Source organism: Marmota flaviventris, chromosome 7, assembly GCF_047511675.1.
Source record: "Marmota flaviventris isolate mMarFla1 chromosome 7, mMarFla1.hap1, whole genome shotgun sequence".
Classification (NCBI taxonomy): Eukaryota; Metazoa; Chordata; class Mammalia; order Rodentia; family Sciuridae; genus Marmota; species Marmota flaviventris.
In genome coordinates, this window is record NC_092504.1 from 11,299,668 (window position 1) to 11,322,196 (window position 22,529).

Below are 22,529 nucleotides of genomic sequence, written 5' to 3' on the forward strand. Positions count from 1 at the left end.
CTCAGCCTTTTGAGTGCTAGAACTACAGGTGTGCACCTCTGCATGCAGCCACAGTTTAGTGGTAAATCCACTAATGAACGAATAGGTATATTACCTCAGGAAGGCTTAATCCTTTTTTTTTTTTTTAATAATTTTATTTATATTTCTTGGTGTTTTACTTTTTTTTTTTTTTTTTTTTGGTGTTGGGATGGAACCCAGAATCTTGCATATGCAAAAGCAAGTACTCCACCCTTGAAACTTCCCCTTGGATATGAAGGAAAAAACAGATGATCATCTTTTTACTATGTTTAAGACTGAAACAAATACACTAGTTTGGTAAGGCCTTTAAAATTCTTATCATGGATATTATGAGCTAATTTTCTTGGAAAGATAAATTAAGTCTTCCTTGAAGTGACTTGTGAGAAAAACCACATCTCCTTCAGATCTTTGCTCAAATTTCTCAAGGGACTTAAATTAATCACTCTTTAAAACTGCCACTTCTTTCCCCTCTTTCAGGCACACTTTCCCTTCTTTATTTTTCTCCATAAAATCTGTCCCCTTCTCATATGGTGTATAACTATCTTTACTTTACTTTGTCCATTTCCCCTTTCCAATTCTAAGCTCAACAAAACCAAGGGTTTTCTCCATTTTGTTCACTATGATATCCCATTCATCCCTCACAGGCGAGTGTATCCTCCAATCTAACTGATATTAATAGATTTCTTCCTTATGAAGTACCTTCCAACATGCAAAACTATACCAAAGGTAACATCTTTATTTCAAAAAAGTAAACTATTTTAGTTGCTGAAACAACAAGTTCTATACTTACTGTCCTTATTTTCCACATATTTAGTCTTTTACCAGGTCAACTTATTTTTTAAAGTGGGAAGTTTTCATAAATAGAAATTTCCTACAGTTTCACGTTTACCAAAGAAAAGACGACTTCCCGTCTGTTATTCTACTATTTCATCAATATTTTAGTTAATTATCTAAAATAATACTTATGACAGAATTTAGGTCTTCTACTTCTATACTCCCAAGCAGCATCTCTCTGTACATCTATTGCAGCATCTTTCATTATGTATCACAAATTAAGAATTATACATTCTCAACTCTCTACATGTGAGTTCTTTAAGGGTAGGGAAACACCCTTGTTTACCCTTGAACTTCTCATATGGCTTACTGGATGACTGCACTAGTTTTTATAACATTTTACAACCTACAAAGAAATATCATATGTGGATCTTTTCTTTTTTTTCAGTGCTGGAGACTGAATGCAGTGACTCATGCATGCCTGGCATGCGCTCTACCATTGAGCTACAACCCCAGCCCAGAATTTCCATAGACCTTACTTCTTAATTCTACAATTACTTTATGAGGCAAGTGTTATGACTTTAGAAATGAATAAACAGACTCAACAGTTTCATGGTTCCCCCCTCTGGGCCAAAGATGACTCAATAAATGCTGATGAACAGACTTAACGAAATGGCCCTAAGAAATACATTATAAACTATAAAGCACTATAATGACTGTACTTTATTTCCATATGGAAAACAGACATCCTTTTCTGGCTTTTTTATTTGAATATTTTAAAAAATGGGAAACAACACTACACATTTTTTAAAAGAACTCCAAATAGAGTAACATTATTATTATTACTGTAACTTTAAATTTTAAATAATAGACTAAAAGACAAGTTTCTTTAGAAAACACAAAACACATGACTCTTAACACTTAATAATTATCAAATATACTGTTAGTAAACACTACGTAATAATTTTAATTCCAAATATGGCTTACCAGATTCATCTATATCAGCATCTTCATCCCACTCCTGAAAAGCACGACTTTCATCTTTCCTACTTTTCACCCATTCCTCATCAGGCTCAGTATCAAGTTCAGTAGCAGGACCACTATACCAGTCACCTACTCAATGAATAAATAAGAGGAACATAGAAAGATCAGATCATCTATCACCACAAAAAAATTAACCTATTTTTAATAAAAATCTCTACATTAAAAAATGTTTCGAGCCTCAGGCAATGAATCATCTATTATTTTAGAAATATTTAATGGGTGAGTAAGAAAAATAGACTTAAATAAGCATAAGCTTCAATTTCAAACATACTTAAAATAACTATGTCTATATGGGTCCAACTAATTAATTAATTAATAGCTTATATTTTTCCAAATAAATCTTTCTAAAACAATAACAGAACTACAAAAATTTACATAGTCTGCTATACATCTGCTATGTATCTACTCTCTATATAAAAGCTTTTTAATTTTACCTTTAGAAAAATAAGTTTAATGGTAATTATTTTGCTATGAAAAACATTATCAATAGCCTTACATGCAATTTTAAAAATCACTGAAAATAACCTAACCTTTGTCTCCTACCATGGCTTCACACTGGCTCCATTACGATGACAGCTAATAAACGAAAGGAAACGCAACTTTCTACCCTGTAGTAAGCAATCAGTGAGCAATTCAGAAGTAGGTGGGAACACAAATGAAAAGGAAAGACTAAGGTAAAGCAAAACTATAAATTTATAGATCCTGGAGAATATAATGTAACCAAATCATAAAACTGTAAAGTGAGAGACAATGCAGAGTTAATTTACTAAACTCTTATATCTGAATTTAGGGTTTTTAAATCTAAACACCACTGACATTTTAAGCTGGGCAATTTTTTGTTGTGGGGGGTTGATATATGTACTGCAGGGTACTTAGCAGCACTTTGGCCTCTACTAACTAGATGCCAATAAAATATCCAAAGATGGGACAAGCAAAACTGTCCCCAGACATTCAAAATATCCTCTTGGGGGGGGGGGGGGGGGACATAAAATACCATAAGTAACAAAAGCCATTTTTTATCGGAACTTTTGTATAAATATATTAAAACCAGAAAGAAGCATATTTAAAGATTTGGGAGCTGGGGATGTGGCTCAAGCAGTAATGCATTCGCCTGGCATGCGCGGGGCGCTGGGTTCGATCCTCAGCACCACATAAAAAAAATAAAAAATAAAATAAAGATGTTGTGTCCACCGAAAACTAAAAAATAAATATTAAAAAAAAAAAATTCTCTCACTCTCAAAACAAAAAAAAAAAAAAAAAAGAATTTGGGTAACTTCATGGAAATTAGCAAAGCATTATCACATTTGATAACACTGTTATCAAATCATACCTAATTATATATTTTTCTTAAATATTCTCAATAAAAAAAAGCTGAACAAAAAAGTATTTGATATATCCATATTTGCCTTTATTAACTTTTTGCTCAATGTCATTATCCTACAATAACTAATTAAAAACACATTCCACATAAAAATAATCCTTATGATTCAAATGTATGATATGTTAAGATCATTATACTGTCATGTGTAACTAATTAAATAAAACAATAATAATAATAATAATAATAATCATTTGAATCATGTAAGTCTACCTAATTCTCCAAATAGCTTCACACAAAAAATATTAAGTATCTAACAACACATTATTTTTAAAGTTCTACCAGTTGGTTATGGTAGCCCACGCCTGTAATTCCAGCTACTCAGCAGGCTGAGGCGGGAGGATTGGGAGTTCGAGGCCAGTCTGGGCAACACAGAGAGATCCTCCTCTCAAAAAAAAAAGTGCTACATGTTATTGTAACAAATAAACTTTTAAAATAAAACTCACAATTCAAATCAAACAAACTTTTATGAAAAATACATACTTCCATACTAAGTCACACAGAGAAAACTATAAAAAATTAATGTGAATTTAGAGGTTAGTTCTCACCTAAAACAAATTACTCTAATTTAGTGACAGAAATTTGTATATATATTTAGTTATATCTGTTCCATGAATGCATTATATGCTTATGAAAAGAAATTTTTCTTCTAGTTGTTCATATGTAAAACTGACTTACAATGAAATTAGTTATTAATCTATTGTTTAGAGAACAAAGCATTAACAATTACAAAAAGAAAAAAAAAAAGAAAGATATGTTAAAGACAAAAACAGATTCAGCCACTACCAAGACAGCCATAGTGGATAATGGTGCCTTATCTTTAAATTACACAGAATAAATTTAGTCTGTTTTTTAAAAATACTCAATCTGGTTACTTAAAGAAGTTCTGAAAATCAAATACATTTAATTTTAAGTTTTTATTCTAAAAACCTCCAAACATAGTCAAACGTAGAAAAATGAATCCCCATATACCCATCACTTATCTTCAACAATTATTGACATTTTGCTCCTGTTTTTTGCATTCCCTCTCCCAATTATTTTTTCCTAATTATTTCAAAGGAAATGGTAAGATATATAATTTACCCATGAATACTTCAGCAACTAATTTTTCTAAAATGCATGGTGAGAACACATCATTTAACTACAAAATCTACTTTTTGGTCAAGCTTTGAGTTTTCCTGCCTGGCCTTGATTATTAATAGCCATGAGGATTCATCTAGAAAAACAAATGGAAATATTTTTTAAACAAACTAAAAGTCCCATTTACCTACCTCTGGCCCAATGAACAGGGTAAAGATGTTTCCAAAGTGATCCCGTTTTTGCCAGTTGAGACCATTTAGTGCTGACTTGACTGCATCGACATAATTCTTGAGGATTAAGATAACTGAAAATTGACAGCATTACCTCAGGAGGAAGATGGGTTATACCCGTGGAGTGCTGTGACACTTCTGCTTCTGAAATAAAAAAGATAAACTTTAGCAGTAAAGGACACAAGAGTAAATGCAGTGAGAAATTACGATCACATTTCTGTAAGTAAAATCCAGTGCCTGAAGTTAAATCCTTCCTGCTTGCATGATGTGAAATGGAAACAACACGTATTAGAGGTAACATGAAGATGTTAAACTTGTTAAGAACCGGTAGGGTTAAACTATCATGGCCCAGATCATACTTCATCAGTGGGAGCTACAAAATGAACACAGAATTGACTTCCTTTTTTTACAAAGGCGTCACAGAAAAAACAATACTCACTTTGTAGCATAAGTAGCATCATTTGAAAAAGGAACCAAACAAGTTATACCGCTTTAAATCAACAAGTAGAGTCAGCCAGATTATGAGATCTCCAAGGCATTTTTAATGACACATACAAATCTCATGACATTTTTTTTCATGCATATGGCTCCTATTAGTCCTTCCTTGTATTTCCTCTTTGATTTTTGTATTTCATATAAAAGGTCTGTGAAATCTGACTTATTTAACCTATAGGTGCCTTTACCTACTTAAATTATGTGCTAGCCCCGACTACATAATATAACTATTTCTGATCCTGGTACACATTGATAAGGAATCTTTGTTAGCAACAACTGCAGAAAGTAAGTCAATGGTTATACAATTTCCTATAATCTATTATTTCAGTACCAATTTTCTGAAAGAAAAGTGAAAATGGGTGTTACAATAAAGAATTAAGATATGAAAGATTTATCACTAAAGTACTATGAAGAATTTTAATACTTTATCTGATTTGCCTTCATAAAGGAATTTAAATACAGAAATGTTATGATCAAATTACTTTAAACTGCGACCTTAAAATGCAAAATATTTTAAAACTAATGCAGCTATAATTTGCTTTGAAAGAGTGGGAAAATTAAATGTACTAAGTGTGATGCTTTTAAATCCTGTGTTATAATTACAATTAAACTAGACACAACAAGTCTTAGCTTGGTATCTAAGGCACAAGCTGCATTTCAGAATAAAGCTTACAAGTTTTATGGGTTTAATCATAGCTTAACTTATAAAATCATTTTTGTTTCAACATGAGTCTTACCTACTTCTTTAAATAAAATATGAGACTGAGAGCTCAATGAGGCTGCTCACCATTTCAAAAGAATATCATACTGCATATAGCTGGCCTGGGAAAAGATGAAAATTCAAAATTTGAAGTATGGTATGTGAATTGCTTTTGTACCACTGTAGAGTTGAAAAATCATAAGTTAAACCATGGTAAGTCAGGGGCCATGTGCATAAACATACCGACTTTGAAAATTAATGAAAAAACACAAGGAAAGACAAAAGCACCCACTTTAGTCAATGGAGCTCAAAAGTTAGGTGGTCTGTATAGGGTAGTTCTCAACAATTCTGACTGGTCAAAGTATATCTAAATTCATTCAAGAAACCCTATATTGCAAATAGCTATAAGTGTGTGTGTGTGTGTGTGTGTGTGTGTGTGTATAAAATCACCAACACTAAGTTCTAAAATAGAATTACATTTGTAAATGGAAATAAATGATTTCAACTGACCACAATGCAAGTCTGACTTAAATCATTCCTCAAACAAAATCTACAATTCATCACAAGACGCCTGTGGCCCTGAACTAGTAAACGGTTCTTTATTTAAATATACAAATTTCAAGTTGGACATGATGGCTCATGCCCATAATCCCAGCGACTCAGGAGGCTGAAGCAGAAAGATCAGAAGTTCAAGACCAACCTCGGCAACTAAGCAAGTCCCTAAGCAACTTAGTGAGACCCTGTCTCAAAAAATTAAAAGGGCTGAGAAAAATTAAATAAATAAAAAGGGCTGGGGATGTGGCTCAGTGGTAAAGCCCCTCTAGGTTCGCTTCCCAGTACTAATTAATAAACAAACAAATGAATCTCACCTATGTCTGACTTTTCATCCACAGAATATTTGAAAAACTTCTGTCGCTCTTCAGCTTGATTCCATAGGCTAAGCCCTCTAAGGAGTTCGGCGGTATCCTTCTGAGAGCAATGCTGTGCAATCACTTTCTTTTTAATGTCCTTAAGTTCCTCATAGGTGAAATATTCCATTAACATGGGCTGAAAAACCTAAAACATTCATTCATTAGAAAAAATATTTGGTTTTATTTTACTCTACACCTTTTAAATTATTATTGACTCAAGTGTAGTATTATAGTTTTATATTTTAATCAGATAAAAATTTTAGTTATTATCACTGTCAGTTTATCCCAAAACTGAAAAGAATATCCCCTAAAATATCCTTCTATGGTTTTGTCAGCTAGTAAGTCAGACCCTAAATAATTTTAAAACATTAGGACAAGAAGGTTTTCAAACAGGGTCTCTTCCTCAAATGAGAATAATACCCTGAATACTAGAATCATAAAAGTTAGAACACTACTGAGACCTTGAGATAGTCAATAATGTTTCAGGACTTTAAAGATGTTTCCTCTAATCATTATTTTAGTTTTCTTTTTTTGTTGTTGTTTTTTTTTCGGTACGTTGGTTTTCTTGCCAATTATGCATGGAGATTTATAGATATATTTATAGAATTATAATATTCAGACACAGAATCAAGGTTTTCTTTTAGTTCCACTTATTAAAATAATAGGTATCACAGGTTAAAAAGCACTGCACTAGTAACTCAGTGATTTCAACACTGACTTCATGTTATAATGACTTGGGGAACCTTGAAAAAGGATCCATGCCATGCCTCCCACCTGATTTAATTGGTCTGGAATGGGCTTAAGATGTAAGTGGGTTTTTATTATTATTTTATTATTATTGCTAATTGATTATAAGGTGAAACCATACTGATAATCACTACAGTAACTGTTTGTAGTTGAAAAAAATAATTTCTTTCTTTGTATATTATATTGACATTCATCCCATATTAGAGAAAGAATAAAATATTTTCTGCTGGTTCAATCAATGATATTGTAATACATGTGTATTAGGCAGAAGATAAATTTAAGACTATCATTTAATTACTAAAGTCTACTACCAAAACAAAAAACTCTAAAAACTCTTTATACTTAGCACATAGAAAATACTCAAAAAATTCCAGAATTCTCTAAATGTTCTGCAAAAATATTAAGGTGACACAAAAAATCATCAACGCTTAATACAGTGCCATTTGCACATATGAAAACACATTCTGTAAAAGCAATAGCCTTCATGAGGATTTTAAAACAAACGCATTTTTTTCCCTTGGGTTCTAGTTCCCAAAGGAACTAGAAACCTCTCATCAGCTGGAGGCTTCTCTCCATCAACTGGACATATCTTCCTATGTAATATTTTGAAGAAAATATGGTAAAATATTTTTAAAATTTTGTAAATCTAATCTCAATGGAAAAAAAATTACACTTACCTCTTCCTCCTCTTTCATGTGAGGAAGGAAATCTCTTGTAAAGGCCTCCAATCGCTCTTTCAGCTGTTTTGCATAATTTAACTGCTCATATTCATTCTGGAAACAAAAATATTGTATTTCAACAAAAATTCTGCTTCATTATTTACATTGCACCTGATCCCAAGAAGTTAATTCAACATAAAACCTCAAAAAAACAAAGAAACAAGCAAAAAAAAAAAAAAAAACCACAGATAAACAGCACAGTGGCCTCTGTACTTTTATGATCATCACAGGACCTTAAGCCTAGGAGTATAACTCAATGGAAGAGCACCTATCTAGTATGTACGATGTCCTGGGTTCAAACCCCAGCACCACCAAATAAAAAGATTTGAAATTTGTAGTAATGTAATTGATCTCCTATTTCTCTTTAAAAATATCATTTAAAAGTCTAAAAATAACAAGTATTTGCTTAAAACTTCCACTAATTTGATTCTGAAGTTACATAATTTTCATGTTTGGTTTTCAATGTATCTACAAGTAGTCCACAAGGACATGGTGGACTTCATCATTATAGAATCCCTTTAAAGTAATCTGACATATTCTCCACTAAAAAAATTCAAAATACCTATTATGTCATGCTGACAGAAGCTCATATACATTAGTACCAAAACTTCTAAAGGCAAGAGACTCAGTACATCTTGAAGTGGATCGTTTTAATTTTGGACAACACCAAAAAGTTCTTCCTCTCATGAACTGAGATCCTATCTCCCTGTAACTTATCCACCTATTCTGCATCAGGCCTCTCAAATTACAAAATAATGAAATTTGAAAAATACGAGAATATTTCATCCTTTTTCTTGAGCTAATTCATTCAACTGCTCCCCAATATTTAATTCAATGTCATATTTTCTTGGAATTTTACACATGTTCCTTAAGCTTGTCCACATGGCTTCCATTTCTACTTACTTGCTCTAACTACTAAATTTGTTTTTCTACACCAGATCACTCTTTTACCCATTAATTCTGCCCAGGCCTCACCTTCTTCCTATAAATGCCCACTTAGATTATATAAACAATTCAAATAGAACCCTCTTCTACTACCCTAGAAAGACAGGCTCAATAATCATTTATCTTTATCTTTTCTAGCTCCTTATCACTACATTCTATCAGTCCCATTCCCTACATAAATCTGTTCCCTCTTCTCTATTTCCACTAGACACTACTTTAGATAATACATGAGTATGATATAATATTCAGAAAGTACAAAGGACTATTTAATAGAAAAATAAATCTCTCATTACTATTCAGTACCCTACCCAATCTCCCATCTCCCCAATAAGTAGCTACTAAGTATCGTTTCAGAGACTATCAGAATAAATTTTTTTTTATAGTATTCTTTCTACTTGAGGCTTCTTTCCCTTCAATCCATCCTCTACCCTGCTGTAAAACAGTCTTTCTAGAACAAAATCTAAGTGACGGACACACGGTAGTTTAAACCTATGCTTCATTGAATCAGAAGGGAAATAAACTAAGATCAAATTTTAAATATCCTTCAATACATAAATATAATTAAGATGAAAATTTCTCTATAGTACTATCCTAAACTATACTAAAAAATGCCTTTAATTTCCTGGGCATAGTGTCACATGCCTATAATTACAGCACCTGGAGAGGCTGAGGCTGGGGATCGTAAGTTTGAGGTGAGCCTCAGCAATTTCACAAGGGCCTAGGCAACTTAGTGAGACCCTGTTTCAAAATTTAAAAATAAAAATTAAAAAAAAAAAGAGCTGAGGATATACCTCAAAGGTAAAGCACTAGTGGGTTCAATCCTCAGTGCCTTTAATTTTATATTATACAACCAACATTATCATATTTAACCACCCTGTTTCCTACAATTAGGAAAATCAAATATAATAAATGTTATAGCCGGCAATTTTTGTTGTCTTGATGTTTTTGTTGTTGTTATTTGTGGAATTAGGGAGCAAACTCAAAACCTCCCAAATGCTAGCCAAGCACTATCCTAAACTACATCTCCAGCACTCAATTTTAAAATAAATGAAATTTATAAAGCTGAAGTGTTTATTCATTCTAAGTAACAATTTTCCCTGAGTCACCAGTGCCTGGGTTGATAACTTTCCTTTAAGAATTTAGCAAATGTTAACAGAATATAACAATTTTATAATATTTCACTCAAGAAAACAATTTTAAAACTAAGTAAGGGACATCATTTAAATTTTTTATTAAATAGTAATAAAGACATAATTGACAGACTCTAATGAAACTTAACCAAGCTCTTCTGAGCCTTCTTCTCAATTAGACCTGACCTTGGACTCTGTCCTTGGCCCTCGTAGTACACCTTCAGTAAAAATCCTGCTTAGTTTATCAAAACTCTTCTACCCTTGGTATCTGACCACCTCAGTATCTGATCAAATTCCTCATCCCTCTACCCTCAGTCTCCTACCACCCTGGCCTGCCTTCAGTAAAAATCCTGTAGAACTGACATAGCAAGAATCCCCCTGATCATTTTTCCTCCACTGACCCCCACCTTGCTTCCTGGCTATAAACTCCAACTTACTCTTGTATTTGCAGTTGAGTCAGATCTCTTCCTTACTGCAAGCCCCCAGTGCAGTTATCCCTACTGAAAAAGCCTTCATAGCCATCTTTAACAAATGATTAAAAAGGCAGACTATAGTTTTCCTTTAACATCATAGCATTTACTACAAATTGCTAACAGGTTTTGCCAATGACATAACAAAAGATGGCATAAATTTTAATAGTTATATACCTATTTTTGCAACTCACCTTAACATTCTTCAGTCCCTTTTCAAAGAGGCTAAGCATCTCAGAGAGTTTATTGTCAGAATGTACATTATAAATGGTCTGGCTGCGTTGTTGAAGCAAACCGATAATGTATTCATTTTCAATCTGTTCATGCATTTTGAACTCCTTGAAAGTAGCATACAAAGACTGCAGAAGAGCACGGAAATCGTTGTTGTTGGAAAAGTTGGTTTTAGAAAGCTAAATAAAAAGTTAAAAAGAAGACATAATAAATACATACAAATATGTAACAATGTACCAATAAAGAATATTCAAATGTGTTCCCATTTACTTTTCACATAAAGATATTTATCTTGCATTTGGTTATATTAAAGTACAAATAAAGGAAATTCATAAATAAATAAGTTATAATGGTAAGATTAAAAAGTATACTAGGCCAGGAAAATGTTGGTTTGCATTCTTTTTTTTTCCATTTTTTTATGGGTGCATTACAGTTGTATACAACAGTGGGATTCATCATTACAAATTCATACATGCACACAAAATAACAATATAATTTAGCCAATATCATTCCCCAGTGTTTCCCCTTTTCCTCCCTCTCCTCTCCTCTACTGGTCTGATTATCATGAGATACCCCCCACACACCACCTTTCTTTTCCTTTTTCCTCTCCAACTCCCAAATGGTTTGCAATCTTAAGGATTTGATATAAAAAAAATAATAATAATAATGCACACACAAATCACTTAGTTTCTTTAAAAAGGATCTGACTCAATCCCTTCCAAACTTAAAATTCCATTATTTTATAATAAACACAGGCAGATACATTATAGAGATGTGGTAAATATTAAGAGAATTACACTAGGAGAATGTGGTAAATTTTTCAATGTTCTTTATGCTATTAAACTTTTGCAATTTAAAAATCAAAAAACATTTATAACAAAATGTTTTTTTAAATTTTAATATCAAGATGAGACTGATATAAGCAAAAAATAAAATACTGAACTATTAGAACATTACTAGATAATTTTTCTTTTAATGTCAGTTTCTTCTTGGTGTTAAATGGGAACAAAACACCTGTAGATAATTTTGGGGATTTAAAAAAAAAAGAGAGAGAGAGAAAAAAAACTGTTTCAAATACTTAACAACTAATTAAGAAATCATCTACTCATTTAATAAATATTACTTTCAAAATTTATGGTATGATAATAGTGTAATGTGGAAACCTAGCTCACCAGAATATGAGTAAAGTAAACCCACTTGAAGGAAAAATACAAATCAATAAAAATATGAAGAAATGCACACATCGTAAGTTTCTTTAATTCTAATATTTAACAAAAAATGTGTATTTAAGATAATTCTAACTTTTTACACTTAGTAGCAAATTAAATTCTAATATTTAAAATATACAAATTATGTTATACAAAATACAGGTATGAAGATGTGAATTTGGTGTCAACATACCTTAAATACAATCAGAGTTATGATAAATTGTGGTATAAAGGTGTATTAAGAATTGTAATGCAAAAATAAATAAAATAAGCGAATTATGAAGAAACTTGCTTCAAGTTAAAATTCAAAGTAACACTCAAACCCTCCATTACCTATATTAAATAATCTACCTTCCACTGTTATCAATTCTATTTCAAAATTTATTTTCAATGTGGAAATCTGCCAGATGTTGTGGCACACTCCTTTAATCCCAGTGAACTGGAAGGTGTAAACAGGAGGATCACAAATTGGAGGCCAGCCCAATTTAGCAAGACCCTGTTTCAAAATACAAAAAAGAAAAACGGGCTGGGATGTAGCTTCGTGGTACAGTGCCATAGGGGAAGCCTGATCAGGTTCAATACAACAGATAGATAAATGAAAGGAGAAATGCTACTGACCAATAATTGCTAAACTTGCTTTCTAAAATCTGACCTAATACTCCTAAAATGGAGCACCAATCTAAGCTGTTTTATTACCTGTTCTTGGCAAGAATTGTGGTCTTAAGACAGAGCATCAAAAAAGACAACTCACAAACTCCCAAAGCAAAATTGTTCCATTATACATAACAGAATTAACTAAGTATATTATATAAAAGGCAGTATGGGCTAGGCATTAAGAGTCACGTGTAGCCAGGTGCGGGTGGCACATGCCTGTAATCCCAGCAGCTCCAGAGACTGAGGGACTATGCAACTCAGTGAGACCCTGTCTCTAAATAAAATATTAAACAGGGCTGGGGAAGTGGCTCAGTGGTCAAGTGCCCATAAATTTAATCCCCAGTACCCCACCCCACCAAAAAGGTCACCTCTAATCCCAATAGCTTGGGAGGCTGAGGAAGGAGAATCAAAAGTTCTGCCAGTCTCAGTAACTTAGCAACTTAGTAAGATCCTGCCTCAAAATTAAAAGTCATTTTTAGAGAACCTAGGATCCGATTCCAGTTCTACCATTTATTTAGCTATATAACCCTTGTAAATTACTTTTTCTTGTAATGTCAGTTTCTTCTTGGTGTTAGATGGGAAAAAATACCTGTACTTCAAATGGCTGTGTGATACTTAAGTATGAGTTATCATCATTTTGAAAATTAGACATTCATTTTATAAAATCATGCACTTCTTACTCTATTTAAATATTTATTAAGCAGCTATATGAGCCAACAACAACTGTTCCTGGTACTTGGGATACATGAGTGAACAAAATGAAGATTGCTTAATTTATGGAATTTATAGTCTAGTGAAGGGAAATAATACAATGAATAATTAACCATAATACATAATAAACAGGGGTTGTCAACTTTTTCTGTCAAGGGGCAAAGAGTAAATATTTTACCTTTTTAGGGCAGATGTTCTGGTACCAACAATTTAACTAGGCTGCTATAGCACAAATATACTCAGATAATATGTAAGCAAATGATTATGGGCTATATTTCCATAAAACTTTGTATTAATGGACAATAAAATTAGAAATTCCATATAATTTTCTTTGGTTTTTCAACTAAGTAACAATTCAAAGGCAACTTTTAGCTGTTGAGCCATAAAAAAACAACATGCAGGGCAAATTTGGTTAAATCCACTATGCAGATTTTAAGAATACTAAGAAATGCCACACAAGATTACAACAAAATGCATTAGTAGATAACTGGTGTAATCACTATTGTGTCATTTTACATAAATGAAAATACCTTCACAAATTTTAATAGTAGAAATATGACATAAATCAAAGCATTAATTGATCTTTAAATGGCAAAAAAAAATGCACTCACATGAGTTAAGATAAAATCTTAACTTAATCTTAAATATTTTGCAAAACTTCTCATTAGACTATTGGAAATTCTCTTGGGACTTGAAATAGAATAAGGTAAAAACCAGTTTTTAATGCTACAAACTGAGAAGCAAATGGGCATGTAAAATGACTCATATTAAAGGTTCAATTCAGCATAATGGTTAAAAGAATTAACTCTGGAGCCAGATGGTGAACTGATTCTGCCAGCAAGTCACTAAATATCCTTACACCTCAGTTTCTTCATCTGAAAAATTGGGTTAATTATATTAACTAACTGATAAGGTTCCTGTGGATGACTTCATAATATATTACTATAGTGTTGATGTTAATCATATTTTAATAATATATTATTATGAATTTACAGATATACTATAATTATCAGTTATTAATATACTAGTAGATTCAAAGAGACACAGAGGATAACATCAACTAGCCCTATAGGGCTTTTCTGCTATTATTTCTGTATTTGGTTGAAAATAAAAGTATCATTAGAAGTCCTTTAAAAAATTGGTACCACAATTATGGAAAATAGGATGGAATTTCGCCAAAAAAAAAAACACCTAAAAATAGAACTACCATATGATCCAGCACTTCTGGGTATATGCCCAAAGAAAATGAAATCAGTATATAAAAGATATCTGCACTCCCATGTTCATTAGTGTTTTTCACAATTGTCAAGATACACAAACAGGGGCTAGGGCTGTGGCTCAGCGGAAGTGCACTTGCATGGCATGTGTGAGGCACTGGGTTCGATTCTTAGTGCCGCTTATGAATAAATAAAATAAAGGTCTATCAACAACTGTTAAAAAAAAAAGATACACAACATTAGTGCTTGCCAAAAAATGAACAAATAAAGAAAATGTGGTTACACATAGACATATACACACATACGCGCACATGCACACACATACAGCAATTTAGCCATACCCTGCAGCCTGGATGCTGGGTGGTAGAGTGTTTGCCTAGCATGCACAAGGCCCTGGGTTCAATCCCCAGTATCAAAAAAAGAATGCAGGTTTAAAAAAGGAAACCCTGGCATTTACAAAAGCATGGATGAACCTGGAAGACATTATGCTAAGGGAAATAATCCAGAAACAGAAAAACAAATACTATAGGATTTCATTTATATGTGGAACTTTAAAAAATGGAACTCACAGAAATAGAATGGTGGCTGCCAAGGACCATGGGATGGAGGAAATGATAGAGATGTTGGTCAAAGAGCACAAATTTTCAATTTTAAGGAATAATACTAGGGCTGGGTATATAGCTCAGTTGGTAGAGTGCTTGCTTCACATGCACAAGGCCAGGGGTTCAATCCCCAGCACCATTAAAAAAAAAAAAAAAAGGAATAATACTGTATCTACTATATTATTTACTTGAAATCTGCTGAAAGAGTAAATCTTAAGTATCATCATCCCCCCTACACACACACACACAAACTATTTGTGGTTACAGATGTGTTGATAATTTAATTTTGGTAATTATACAATGTATATTCACAACGAATCATCAAGTTGTATACTTTGTCTACAATTTTAATTAATTAATTATGCTTCAATAAAGCTGGAAAAATGATCACCAGATAAAAAGTCACATTCTTGAAGGGAAAAAGGTTTACACAATAGATGGAAGATATAAGAGTTTCATTTGTGTTAAATCCTCGACACGTTTGTTGATTTGTGAATAAGTAGGACAAGAAGGAAAAATAACAATAAAAGAAAATGAAAAGAGTCTTTAAAAATACTACCCACGTCAGTTTTTCTGCACATGAAAAGTGCAAATGTTTTTAACCTGTTACTGAAAATTAGTAGATATAGCAGTTAAAATAATAACCAGAAGACATAATATAACTCTTTAAAAATCTATTCATATAAATTTTTTTTCAAATTTCTGTCTCCACGAAGGTATTCATACATATAGACTTGATTGGGGGTTGGAAGGGGACCCTAAATACTAACAATTTCTAGAACATGCTGAGGCCTCTAATAGGCACTATAACACGTTTTTAAGTATTACTTCTTAAAACAATACTAGAAAGGAAGTATTGTAATCCCCATTTTATAGAATAAAGAACTGAGACTCACAGAAATAATTTATCCCAAATTATACAACTATACAGTAAACAAAACAGAGATCAGGTCTCTAGGACTCTAATACCTATGTTCTTTCCACAAGAGATGATGCTTGTCCCAATCGTAAAGCTATCTTTTCAGATCCAAAGAAGCAAATAGAAGAATATTTACTCTAAAGCAAAAGTTCTCACCACAGGGGTAATTTTGCCCCACAGGATTATGATAAAGAGCAAGGTCTAGAGATAGTTTTGTCTGTCACCACTGGAGAAATGATGCTGACATCTAGTGGATAAATGCCAGAAATGCAGCCAAAACATCCTACAATGCAGAGGACAACCCCCACGCCCACAGTCTGGTCCAGAATGTCAACAGTGCTTCACTTGAGAAATACTGCTCAAGACAAATGTTTTTTCAAACACTGTTTTCAGTGACCTTCAGCATATAATACAGTACAATCCAGATACACAGATATCACAAACAGTTCAAACAGATTTGGGGACATGATATTTCACTACTTGTGATGGGACGCATATTTACTTTTCCCCTTGTTTAATGCTGTTTCTGACCCTCAAATCAACTTACAATGTACTAGTAGGTCACAGGACATATTATGAAAAACAATGACTTACAGTGATACAACCCTTATATATATGAGACAGAACACATACAATTAACAGCAGTAGCAGTTATGTGGTCTCTTCCATATTTTTAAATTTATAACTGTCTCAGGCACTCTACAACTAAAATATAACAACCTTGCTTGAAACCAATTCAAGTGTTGTGTCACTTAAAGCCGGTAAGTTCGAAAATAGGTATGAAAATATATAATGAAAACCAAAACATTACTACCCAAGTACGTTTTTACTTCCTGTCTACATGGCCAAACAATGTTTTAATTTATATTTTATGATCAATAAAAACTTTAGTATTAACTGGGGCTGGGGATATAGATCAGTCAGTAAAGTACTTGCCTCACATACACAAAGCCCTGGGTTCAATCCCCAGCACCACCAAAAAAAAAAAGAGAGAGAGAGAGAAAGAAAAATAACTTTAGTTTTATCTCGTCAAATTTATTCACTGATGGAAAAAATAATAATCCACAGGTTAACTGTTCTGCATAAAATCATAAGAGTAATAAGCAGCAGAACCAGTAACATAATGCAGAAAACACAGGTTTCAGAAGAGGGGGAAAAAACTCTAAGATTAAAATTCAGGCTCTACTAATTACTACCTGAACAGGTTGGATAAGTTATTTTAACCACTAAGACTGTTTCCTCATTTTTAATTGAGGGATAATACTTGTCTTACAGGGTTCTTATGAGGATTAGGAGAAATGACATCAGCATGTAGTAAGAACTCATTAAATTCTCTCTTCCTTCCTCTCCCAGCTCTCAATTCAATATCCTCTCCACTAAACCAACCTTCCCAAAAGTGAATTGTTTTATGGATATGCAGAAAATTAAGAAAAACTGGTCAAAAAGATATTCATACTATTAAAAAAATAATATATTCATTATTCTGAGTTTCCTTAGACCTTTTATCATAAAATATTCTTTTATATACACTACTAAAGTACAGAGCATTTTTAATATACTTACCTGAAAAACTCAGGCATTCCCTAAAGCCTCCACCACTTCCATTTTTATTTTTTTTTCTCTCTTTTTTTTAATATTTATTTTTTAGTTATCGGTGGACACAACATCTTTGTTTGTACGTGGTGCTGAGGATCGAACCCAGGCCGCACGCATGCCAGGCGAGCTGGATACCGCTTGAGCCACATCCCCAGCCCCCCACTTCCATTTTTACAACTGATTTACATATAAGTCTGGGAATCTTGGCACTAACCACATCCTTACAAATTCTACCCATTTTGTTCTCAGAAATCAATTCAAATAGACCATTTCTGATACTTTACCACAGAACTGACTATACAGCCTTCCTTTGTTCCCATGATTCCCAGCTTGGATTTCATCCTAGCACAGTTGTTAATACATATTAAACTGTGAAGTCCTTAAGAATAGTGACCACATCTCAATAACCAACAAGCTACTACAAGCAAGACTGACAAGTAGAAATTCCATACTCACTGACAGAATTAATGAAGTTTAGAGGATTCAAGAAAAGACAGGAATGGGAGTGAAATGGGGAAAGGATATCAGTCAATGCAAATTTTTACTAAAATCCTTCCAATCTGGATCAGTGAATTAGCATCTCTCAGCAGACTACTTACCAAAAACATCAGTAACTATTATGGTTTCACATGAAGAAAATCAAGCTACAGTCCTAATCCTGACCTGGGTTTCCATCTGGATCTATAACTAACTGCTTTCATAACTCAGCCTATTTAATCTAGGCCTACAAATCCCCAGATATAAAACAAAGTACTCCCTGCCTTTATCTACTCCAAAGCACTGTCAAGATGACAAAGGTGAAAAACCTTTCCATAAAGTCTCTATAAAAGAGAAAATTCATGAGCAAAATATTAAATTAGGTACTATAAAGCAATATTTAACATGACCCATAAATTGAGAAGAAATTTTCTAAGTAAATTAGTCTAAGCACAGAAATAACTGATTTGATGTTTGTAAACAAATGACTGCTTCTAAAATATACCATATTTTTAAAAAGTTCAATGCTAAAAAAAAAAAAAAAAACTGACTTCTTTATGGATACCACATGGACATTCAGAGTCAAAATTTAGAATATAGTGAAATATAATTTATAGCTTTTTAGTTTGACCATAAAAAAAATGTTGTTCTCATTTGGGATAGTTTTATTGCAGGCTATACGGACTTGATATCCTTGATCTACACAAGGATAATGGTAATGGTAAAACTTGCAATGACAAATAAAAAGCAACACACTCTTAATTCTGTAAGACCATTTAACCATCAAAAAATACATATTTTCCCACTCTTACTCAGAAAGGACATCCTAGGAGAGATTTCCACTAGTTAACAGAATCAAAAAGAAATGATGATGTCGAATTCCTATGCATTTTTTTTTTCTTTTCTAAATTACCTTGGTCACCGTGCAGAAAACTGGACTTTTAAATCTTAACAAACACATATAATAATCTTATTAACTGTATGTAATCAATTCAGAATTAGTGATAATTTTTTCACAGTAACGGGGATAAATTCATGAAAATTTTGACTTAATGCTATATAAAATTGAAAATGCTTTATTAAACATGTTATGCAAGAGGGAACAAGTAAGAATTATTTGACTCAAATATTGTTTTTTTAGAAAAGGCAACTTCATTTTCAAAATTTGCTCAAATGTTCTCAATCACCAGGAAAAGACACATAAGAATGATAACTAACATCTTTAAACTGTTAAAATAAGGCTAGGACTAAGGATGTAGTTCAGTGATACAGTGCTTGCCTAGCATTCAGGAGGCTCTCAGAGCCTCAGCACCGCAAAACAAACAAAATTAAGGCTGGTTAGTCTTGTCAGCAAATAAATGAATAGTGATTATTGGAAGGTCACAATTATTTGGAAATTTGAAAAAAAAAAAAGTAAACGTCTCCTAGAAAAATGTATACATGCACAAAATTTTCCACACAATAGCAGGTGACCCCTTAACTATCTCCTTTAATATAAACTGGAGAGAAAACTGTGCAGAGAAAATCATAACTTTTCCCTTTATGATTTCTGAGAAAGTGGAAAACCTCCCCATTTTTCTTTCCTGCAATTAAAGGACACTGTTAGAACAAAACTGAAAAGACAGGAAAGATAGAAACAGACAACTGAAAAATTCACATCTGCTGAAAGACTTCTCCATTCCTCAAGAGTTTTCTAGATAAGTGGTTCTGACCCTGGTCTGCACACTGTACTCAACATGGAGAGATTTAAATTACACTTATGGTTCCACTCTCAGAGATCTTAATTTCAGTGGTTTGAATATCAGGATTTTCACAGCTTTCTGGGTGATTTTAATAGACAACCAAGTTGTTGATCACTATCCTAGCCAGTCCTAGTGTTTGAACACTTGAATTGGGTATTTTTTTAATTTTCAAAATGAAGGGGGAGGAGGAGAGGATGTTTGTGGGGCAAGAGATGTTTGTGCTGAGATCTGAAACTCAACCTTACCTCTTTCAACTGCTGGTCTTGAGTGTGGCCTAGCAATGAACACTCTGGGCATCCTCCAGCCGCCTTTCTGGGCTAACAACCTCTGTTTGCTTAATTCTACGTAATTTCTGAAAATCCATAAAAGTTGATTTCTATCCTTAAGCAATACGTTTAAGTTCTATTTATTTGGTTCATTTCTACAAGAAATAAGACTGCCCCAAGTTTTAAGGCTATCTATATGACTTTCCCCAACATAAATTGACAAGTGTGAGAATTTTAACTTAGTCATTAGCAAAAGGACCTGAGTTACCTCCACAAAAGTGCTTCTCCAGCTTACGCTGGCTGCACCAATTAAGAGTCCGAAAAGGTTCCCACAGTCAAACCAACTTTTCCCCAGCCCCCCCCCCCCCTTTTTTTTTTTGAGCCAACGCAAAGAATTCCAACAGAGAAGAGCTGTCTTGTAACAAATTCTACATGGAGTAAATATCCGGGGCAATAAAAGTTGCGGGGAAAACAAGAACCACAAATGAAGAATGAAGGTCCACTAGCTCCTAAACAGTTTTTTTTTCTCCCAAATCCAATCCGCGAACAGCCAGGAGGGAAAATGAAGGGGGAGCTGGGAGCCGCTGCCCGCCGAGCCAGGAAGCAAGCCCGAGTTGCACAAGGATGCACGGGTGTCTGCAAAGACGCGGGGAGCCCGAACAGGCCGGGGGCGGGGATCGGGGGCGATAAAACTGCAGTAACGGCCTGCCCACGCGGACCGGCAGCCCACCGCGCCGGCCGGCCGGCCGGGGTCCCGGGAGTTCGCGGCCCCGCTCCCCGAGGGGCTGGCGGCGGGCGGCGCCCTCCCTTCCGCGCGCCAGGCTCGCGGGCAGGAGGACGCCGCCTGGTAGGGCGGCGCCGCGCGCCCCGAGGGCACGTCGGAGGCCGCGGCCGGGCTGGGGGCAACTCCAGAGAGGACAGGGGCGCGGGGGCCGCGCAGCGCTGACAGCTGCGCAGGAGGCGGCAGCCCTGGGGGCTGCGGGCGCCGCGCAGGCCAGGCCGCCTCGGGGACCCGCCTGCTGCTCTCCGCCTACTGCTATCCGCCTGCTGCTCGCCGCCTGCCGCGCCGCCCCGAGCAGCAGGCCCCGCGCTCCGTTACCTTGTCGCAGTAGAGCCCCACCAGCTGCTTCATCCGCCAGTGCGGGGCGGTGAAGACGTCCACTTCTTCAGGGAAGGGCGCCATCGCCGCTGCTTGAGCCTCCTCCTCAGCAGCCGCGGCCGCCGCCTCTCCATAGACACCCTAGCCGCGGGGCAGAGGCGGCGCGCCCCCCTGCGCATGCGCCCGCCCCGTCGGCGCGCGCGCCCGGGCTGCCCGGCCGGCGGGGATGCGGGAACGCGCGGGCCGCCGCCATGCGGTCCCTGCGGCCCACGTGACGGCGCGCGGAGGCTTGTGGCTTCCACCTCCCGCTTCCCCACCCGTTTCTTGTCCTCTTCGTGTGTCGCAGGAAGAAACTAAGCCTTCTCCCCGTTGTGTCGCGTCCTAAAAACACTGTATGAAGCGAGGAGGTGAAGTTCAGGGGTGCCCGCCGGCCTTGAGGCCCAGGCAGCCCCGCACCACGACTGCAGTGGAGCCCGGAGCACACTGGGCGCCGGAGCGCGACGCCCTTCGGCCTGCGCGCGACTGTGCCCTCCTTGACCGGCCTAGGTTCCCTTGCGCGGCCCTCACCACCTGCCAGGCGCCGGTCTGGGTTTGGTTCCCGCCCAGGGTCGAGCTAACCTGGCTGGGGTCTCCAGGAACGTGTGGCCCACGCGGGGAGCGGCAGGACCCGACGCTGCGGGGAGCCCAGGCTGAGGCCAGCAGGGAGGGTGCGGGAGAGAACCCTGGTGCCATCCCTCCATCTTAAGACCAGGCTTAGCAGGAGAAAGGACTAAACCCGCGTCACTGGCCTGAAGAAGGTCCCTGGGTCTCTTCGCCTGTCCTCGCCCCAGGGGAGACCCATTCTCGCCTCAGCCTGATCAACCCTCCAGGGCTCAAAGAATCGGGAGGAGTTGGATAGGCAGAGAATATGGGGAGGATGTGTTTATTGATTCCTGACTTAATGCCAGGAGAGCCAGAAAGGTGTGTTCACCCTGGCATCTCCATTATCATAGTTTCTTGACAACATGGAGGTCCAACGTTGAGAAAAAGATAGAGTAGAAGGAGGTTAGAAAGAACCTTGCCCTGGAGTGCCCCTGTTTAGTTCTAATCTTACCGTGTGCCATTTGTTGACAGGCAAGGTGAGCCAGCAGTGGCTCAAAACACAGATTCTGGAGATAAGTTCCTGG

General features: G+C 35.7%; 1 protein-coding gene across 1 annotated transcript in view; it reads right to left on the reverse strand.

The window, feature by feature from the left end:
- The window catches only part of Fbxl5 (F-box and leucine rich repeat protein 5), a 43,344-nt gene extending 21,799 nt beyond the window's left edge, over positions 1-21,545 (reverse strand). The window contains exons 1-6 of the mRNA XM_027939366.3: positions 21,364-21,545; positions 10,836-11,051; positions 8,055-8,150; positions 6,589-6,775; positions 4,486-4,668; positions 1,780-1,905 (exon numbers count right to left, since the gene is read on the reverse strand). Of these exons, the coding sequence (XP_027795167.2) occupies positions 1,780-1,905; positions 4,486-4,668; positions 6,589-6,775; positions 8,055-8,150; positions 10,836-11,051; positions 21,364-21,447 (892 nt within the window). The 5' untranslated portion in view covers positions 21,448-21,545. The remainder of the gene's footprint in view (positions 1-1,779; positions 1,906-4,485; positions 4,669-6,588; positions 6,776-8,054; positions 8,151-10,835; positions 11,052-21,363) is intronic.
- Between the last annotated feature and the right edge of the window lie 984 nt (positions 21,546-22,529).